Below are 7,303 nucleotides of genomic sequence, written 5' to 3' on the forward strand. Positions count from 1 at the left end.
GCTTGTTATTATTGTGTAATAAGCATTTATTGTGTAGTCTCTGAGATTGTATGCATTCTCAATACTTGCAAATCAAATGTAAATTGTCATGTTTACCCACAGGTAAAGAGAGGACTTGCTCCTAAACATTCGAAGGCACGCTAATGTTTTTTTTAAAGCAATGATATTCCTGGTCAACATTGTATATTGGGTTACTTTTAGGTCTCTGCCGACAACAGGGTAGCCAGACTTTTGGCTGCCCGTGGCGGTCCCTATGTTTGCCGCCCTGCGGCGGCTGCATGTAAGAGCAGGGGTGGGGGGTGCTGGCAATTCTGGTGTTTGCTGCCCCAGGACTGCAGCAGGTAAGAGAGGTGTGAGGCCGCTGCCCCCAAAACTCGTGCTGCCGGGGCAGACCGCCCCCCCTTGCCCCTTGCTACAGCACAGTCTGACAACTATTAAATTAGAAGTTCATTAGAGATATTTGTACTCATCGCTGACATAACAAAGATTGCAATTTACTTATATATTATTATATTTACTTACATATTATTATTTTATTGTTATATGTGACATTTCATGTTTTAAGTATGACACCTCAAAGGACACTCTATTACGAGTATGATCTGCATATCTGATTTATCTTAAGACCCATGTTTAAAATATTAAACAATCTTCGAGGGTTAATGTTTAAGTTCAAACCAAATTCTTCATTTACGCTCTCTTCTTCGTCACTCATGCGATCTCTGTGCAACACCCCCACCCCATTGACAAAGCTAATTGGTCTCCCATCTGCAAGACCTATTGGCCCTGCCAATGCTTGTTTTTGGTAGGTGGGGTAAATTAAATGATTTACCCAGAATCACAGGATGTCGAGCCGACGCTGAGACTCAAACTTGGTTCCCCAGCTTCAAAGTCGGCAGCTCTGGCCATCAGGCCACGTCCTCTCACTTGCTGCACATGAGGCCTTTGACAATGCTTGTTTTGGGGAGTGTGTGATAAAACTTTTAATATCCTTCCAAAACCGTAACAGTATCCGTTCACGCAATAATTGCTTCTAACATGACATGAATGAGTTTTAGCATCTTGTAAGTTTACTTGACTAAGAAATGCTTAAAATATTTTCATATTTATTTTTTTAAACAGTGGTTTGCGATCCTGGGACTTACAGCTCCGACAACAACGCCCATTGTAAGATGTGCTCAAGCATTAGAATACACTACTATGGAGCAACTGCCTGTTAACAAACCTGATGTGACACCGGGTGTTCCTGCTCGTGTTCTGAGCCATCTCCATGAATGTTAAAGATGCTCAGTGCTTTAAACTTTCAATCTAAGCACTTTTCCTGCTGCGTGTCTTACTGAGGTGAGAAATTATGATACATTACAAAAGGCCATTACAGTATCTTAAAGCGAGGCCTCTCTATAAAATATCATGGCGATATTTATATGTGATCTACCACACGAGCTCCACACCTAAAGCACCTCTAAGTAAAAAACTATACACTGCTGCGCTTCTCTGAGTGTCTCTGACAACACTTAGTAACAAAACATCCCTCTTTGAGGCTTCTGGTTGCAATCAGGAACAGTGTTTAGTAGAGGAGTAACCCAGACTACAGCATGTCTTTGAACGGCCACGAGCAGCAGAACCTGAACTATCGGCGTCATTTCGAGGAACCGACCAGCACCGAGCAAAGAACCACCTTGACCACACCAGATCTCATCCATGAGCTGCTAGACAAGCATTACAGAGTGAAGCAGGTTACATGGCAAACTCAAAGTGACCAAAGAAAGCTACAGGGGAGCTCTGAGCGACCAGGCGCAGCACAGTAACCCGGGCCAGGAGCAGCAATGACCTAGAATATGAACAATGAATGATAGAATAACAGACTACAACACGACTCCAAGCGGACAGGACAGTGCCCAGTGGCTGAGTAAATAAGACTGCATGTAGTCTGGAAATGGAGGTCCAATAACTGTATTAACCAGAGGAGTGTGCTGAGCTGCACCTACAAACTGGTGAGCAGCTGTGACTGCTCACCAGTGTGACTGTGACTGCTAAACCCATGATCTACTGGGAGTAATGAATGATGCTGAAAACCCAAACTATTATGAGTGCCAAGCTTGACTAAAAAAACCCTAGTAAACGTTGACTGTAGAGTGTCAGTGACAAATTATGAGTAAGTGGGTAGAGCAAGCTTACCTAGCAAACGCTAAATATTTGTGAGTGTTGAGACTGTTAGAACTAGGACGTATGATATAGTGGTGAGTATTTTTGCGCATGCAACAACCTGAGTATTGCGGTTGCACAGAAGCTACAAGAAGTATTAATGTGAAAGACAATGTGAGATTCAGCACCAGTATAAAATTGTGAGCTTTGGGCAGTGCAGTACCTTACTCATAAACTACACTGTGATAAACATCATGTACTAGTAAAATTAGCAGCACAGAACAACTGCTAAACCCTTATTTCCATGTTTCATACCCTGAACATCTCCTGTAGCTTTAGTCCTTTTAACTGCCAAAGTAAGACATCTGAGGGTTGTCTCGTTATTGGAAGTAGATCTTTCATAAAGTTACATTGTCTAAACAACAGATCTGTAATCATAACTGGAAATGGGAACAGTATGATAGTCTGAAAATGGTTAGAACAAATGCAAGGACCATGAAACAGATTATAGAAATGTAATAGATTTACTAGGAGACATTGAGCATGCATATCCCGTTACAGTAACTACAGAGAAAGATTCCATTAATATTGTCCAATTCATATCATAAAAGGACAAGTGAAAATCTACTTACTTACATACACTTCTACAAAGAAAAAGAAAATTTGAAAGCAAGTAGGATGGGTAGCTCTATCCACTCCTTACTTTCTCTCACTACTCGCACCTTACATCATCTTCTCATTTAAACGTGCTTGGTGGTAATATGATCTGGCCCGCTGGAGTGGCAGAGAAGGATCTCAAGTTGTCCTGTGTAAAGTCTAAGTATGCATAGTTCAGCGTCTAGGATGCCATTTGGAGCCCATTGAGACTTTCTGCACTGACGTAATAAAAAAAACAATTCTCTGTTACACAACACCTAACATGCGAGTATGTTCACTTCTACCTTTTCTTTTCCCAGTAATTTAATTTAGGTTAAGTAGCCTTCCCTCCCAATAAACTAAGAAATGTGAGACCCACCTTCCCACCTCTGGCAGCAAAATGGAGTCGAGCGAGCCTTTGTCAGTAGTACCTATAAACTCTTGTTTTCAGCCAGGACCATGAGAAGGACAGCTTTTGTTTGTCCTATAAGGGACAGGAAAAGAGATAGTGCCAGATTCCCTACCTCTTTATACTTGCTATCTACCGTCACTTGCCTCATTAAAATCACAAAAAGCATTCCTCTACTCAGTGTATCCAGACTTCTCAACTTAGCAATCTTATTTCTATCGCAGGGGAGGGATCTCCATTGATTATCACATGCACTAAATAGTTCCGCCCATGTGCGGAGACACCAGAGCACTTTTTCCAAACTAATATTTTATGTAGTATAGTTGCCTCACTCTGCAAAGGCCAGGAGGTACATGTGAAAAAAAAAAAAAACTTTTGCATCTTCAAGCCAGGCTATATTGCCAATTAAATTAGTTTACTTTAAAGATGGAAGGAAATTGATGCACTCTTTAAAAGTCACTAAATATAAGAAAAAGTGACATTTTAAAAACATCTTTCATAAACCCTTTTTATTCTCTTTTAAAGTGAATATCACAGAAAAACAGGGCGATGTAACTGTACTGAATGCAGCAATGTAAGAAAGACACTAGAACACTTTGCAGTTTGAGGGCACCTTGACCTCCAGAATCCCATCATGCCTTGTAGGTGGGTGTTGACTCAGTTTTTATCCTTAAATTCACTTCAAAAACATTTCAAAAGTGTTTCACTGGACATTCTTTAGGACAGAGAGTATGTTGAGATCATTTCCTGACACTATATATATATATATATATATATATATATATATATATATATATATATATATAGATAGATAGATAGATAGATAGATAGATAGATAGATAGATAGATAGATAGATAGATAGATATATCAAAACAAAACCCTTTCAGGCATAGAGTGACGCATAAATTATGCAAAAAAGAAGGAGAGAACCCTGGGTAGGTCTCAGTTTAGGTGGAAAGCAGCTCCTGTTAGAGCACTCTCAACACCAGCGACACTCTAGATCTGCTCACCTCAAATGTCTGTTTTTCTATCAAAGTTTTTAAGCATAGGATTAGACAGTGCTATCCATGCCGAGATAGAAAATGACAGTCTTTCGCCATTTAAACAGCAAAGTCTTTAAGCATAGGACTAGTACAGTGCAGTCCTTGCCGAGCTGTCAAATAACAAAAGCCATTTATCACTCCAGGCACAATATTACAGCTTTGAATTGGTAAAATACCAACTCAAGCCAACCTGAAATGAATAAAAGCAACCCCTGACACAGTGTTTCGCTCTAATTAGAGCTCTTCAGAGAGGTATAGCTTTGTCCAGACACATGGATAGCACTGTCTAATCCTATGCTTAAAAACTTTGATAGAAAAACAGACATTTGAGGTGAGCAGATCTAGAGTGTCGCTGGTGTTGAGAGTGCTCTACCCCAACCTGCTCCAACCAGTCTACCAATCAGAGGGTCTGCTAAACGGGGCAAAAGGCTCAGACCATCAAACTTCCCAAAAAAGAAACAAGTGCATAACTAAGAACATTACTATCACCTTTGCTAACCCAGAATCCATTAAGCCCCCTGGACCAAATTGCAGCCGGACCATCTCAAGATATGGCATGAATCAACACCCACGCAGCCCCCAATCGCCTCCAAGGCTGCAACATCTGCTCCTGGAATGTGTTCGGGCTTAGCACAAAACTTGAAGATCGAGGCTTCATGGAATTTATTTTAAAGTATAAAATTCTTCTCTTCCAGGAAACTTGGATGACTAACCCTACTCCCATAACCAGATACAAGGAATTCCAGAGGACCGCCGAAAAGGCAGGAAAACTAGGGAGAGCCATAGGAGGTCTTTCAATGTTTGTTTCAACCGATATTCCATGGCAAGCTTCAATAATAGACCTCGAGTCCTCTTGACTGCAATGTGTCAAACTCGAAGCCCCGCCTCTCACTTGTCTGCTGATACTTAACATCTATATTCATCCAGTGTTCAGCCGAAAAAAGATATGTGTAGACCACTTATTAGCAACAATGAAAACTCTAAAACTCGCCTACCAGGATGCAAATATCATCCTGTCAGGGGTCTTTAATATGAACTTACTGCAAGCCATTAACGAGCGTATACACGCACTGAAACAACGAGATACGCTCGGCAAGAGATGTGCGGCCAGTCTGGCGGAGCTTTCAATAAGAATGCTAAACGGGAGCAGCCCGACAGACTGTCCAGCTGCACACACCAGGATTACTCAAAAATTAGCTTCAACAATAGACTACACTTTCACGGATCATGAGTTCTTCCCTTTTATCACGAATTTTCAAATATTGGATAGGACCGAAAGCGACCACCAACCGCAAACATTTACGTTACTAATTAACACAGACAACCTAGTGCCATCCAGAGTATTATCACACCAAACGCACTGCTTCAATTTAAAACGTCTGGCATTGAAATCCAATTTGATTAATGACATCATGGGGACATGCACCCACCTCTTCGAAAGATTTCAAACATAACCCATAAACAATCAGGCATGGGAGCGCTTTACCCTAGAATTTAATCAAAAGTTTTGCAAGCAGGCCATAGGACACCAAGGGGCTGAATCGTTCGCAAAAAAACCTCAGGATGCAAAAACAACAATTGAACAAACATCTCAGGAGATTACGCACCCAGTGCTCTGCCACCTCCCAGGACCTCTTCAACTAATTACCAAAGCCTGAAAAGACCTAAAAAAAGACATTAAGGCAGCAAAAAAAGCGTCACATGAACAACTCTGGGCCAAACTCCACCATTACACCAAACAAAGGGACTCTAGGCAGTTCTGGGCAATAATCAACCAGTTAGCAAACAGCAAGAACCGGCATTACAACTCTGACATCATGGAGGACTCCTGGAGTGCCCACATTGATTACCTATACAACGATACGTCAATGGTTCATCCAGTAACTCATGGCCCAGGAACAGGCGAGAAGCCAATTGTAGCAGGCCGTATCAAAATCACCCCCAACTCTGAAGCATTCGAATATTCTCCGCAAATCCGGAAGGAGCAAGTACTAAAAATCATTAAAAAACTGAGTCCCGGGGGCGTGGCCAGCAGCCGGCGATGGCGGCAGCTTAGGAGGAGAGCTCCGTGACTGAAGCGGCCTCCTAAGCAATCCGTACACTCATCCGTTCACAAAATTTCCCAGGCGGGAAGGTACCGAAGCCCAGGACCGGGCGGCATGAATGCAGACTAGCGGGACTGACATCCGAGGTCGAGAAGTCCAGTTCTGAATAGACCCCGGGTGGGCATCGGAGAAGCCTTGGGGCCGGGGAGCGGACTGCGCTGCTGCACCGACAGGAAGTGCACTTACCCGGGCAGAGGAACACCGGAAGCGCCCGCCCGCGGCCGCCACCGGAGAGGGGAAAGCCTCGGCATCCTACAATTGCAACCGGACTTCAGGAGCCCGAGGCACGAGCCCAGACACCACTCCGAGGTGAGGAGGAGAGATGCATTGACGTCCTGCAGGGGCGAGGAGGAGCACTCGGGGCGGCAACATCGGGAGGAGCGACCGCCATTTTGGGGACACGGAGGGAGTCCCGCAGCAGCCGCTGCAGGTCCGGACACGCCGGCGGAGCACAGGGACAGGCAAAGGGCGATTTTCCCCCCGTCCGGCAGGGCAGAGTATAGCTCCTGGGCCCCCCACTGAGCGGGGGAGCATCGCGAGTCGGTGAGCCCGGGCGGACACCGGACCTCATTGCACATGGTCACAGGGCTGCCTCCGGGCCCTAGCGATTATCCACGCAGGACTCTCCCCTCAGAGGCGGGCCGGCATACCTACTAGTGCCGCGGACCCTGCGGCAGATACTGTGGAGTCAGACGGGAGAATCCATTGACGCAGAGCAGGGGCGGCGCATGGGAGAGTGGTGAGGCGCAGCGCACGCACTTACAGGGGAGAAGGGCTATCGGCAGCCCCATGGCTGGGCTACGCATCCGCTGGCAGTCTCATCCCACTGATCTAGCACGCCACTGCAGGAGCGGAGGAAGAGTAGAGGGGCCCTGTGGTAACCACTGTCGCTATTACTCGCTTGGACCGGAGGCGAGTCTCAGGAACCACGCCAAACCACTAAGTGCCACGTTGGCTACTGAAC

General features: G+C 44.7%; 1 protein-coding gene across 2 annotated transcripts in view; it reads left to right on the top strand.

Annotated features, from left to right (window-relative positions):
• Nucleotides 1-3,240, top strand: part of ZPBP2 (zona pellucida binding protein 2) — a 640,439-nt gene extending 637,199 nt beyond the window's left edge. For both annotated transcript variants that reach the window (XM_078645671.1, XM_078645673.1), the window contains exon 8: nt 1,123-3,240. In XM_078645671.1, coding sequence (XP_078501797.1) covers nt 1,123-1,220 — 98 coding nt within the window. In that variant the 3' untranslated portion in view covers nt 1,221-3,240. The remainder of the gene's footprint in view (nt 1-1,122) is intronic.
• The last annotated feature ends 4,063 nt before the right edge of the window (nt 3,241-7,303 follow it).

The sequence above is a fragment of the Lissotriton helveticus genome, chromosome 5_1 (assembly GCF_964261635.1).
Source record: "Lissotriton helveticus chromosome 5_1, aLisHel1.1, whole genome shotgun sequence".
Lineage (NCBI taxonomy): Eukaryota > Metazoa > Chordata > Amphibia > Caudata > Salamandridae > Lissotriton > Lissotriton helveticus.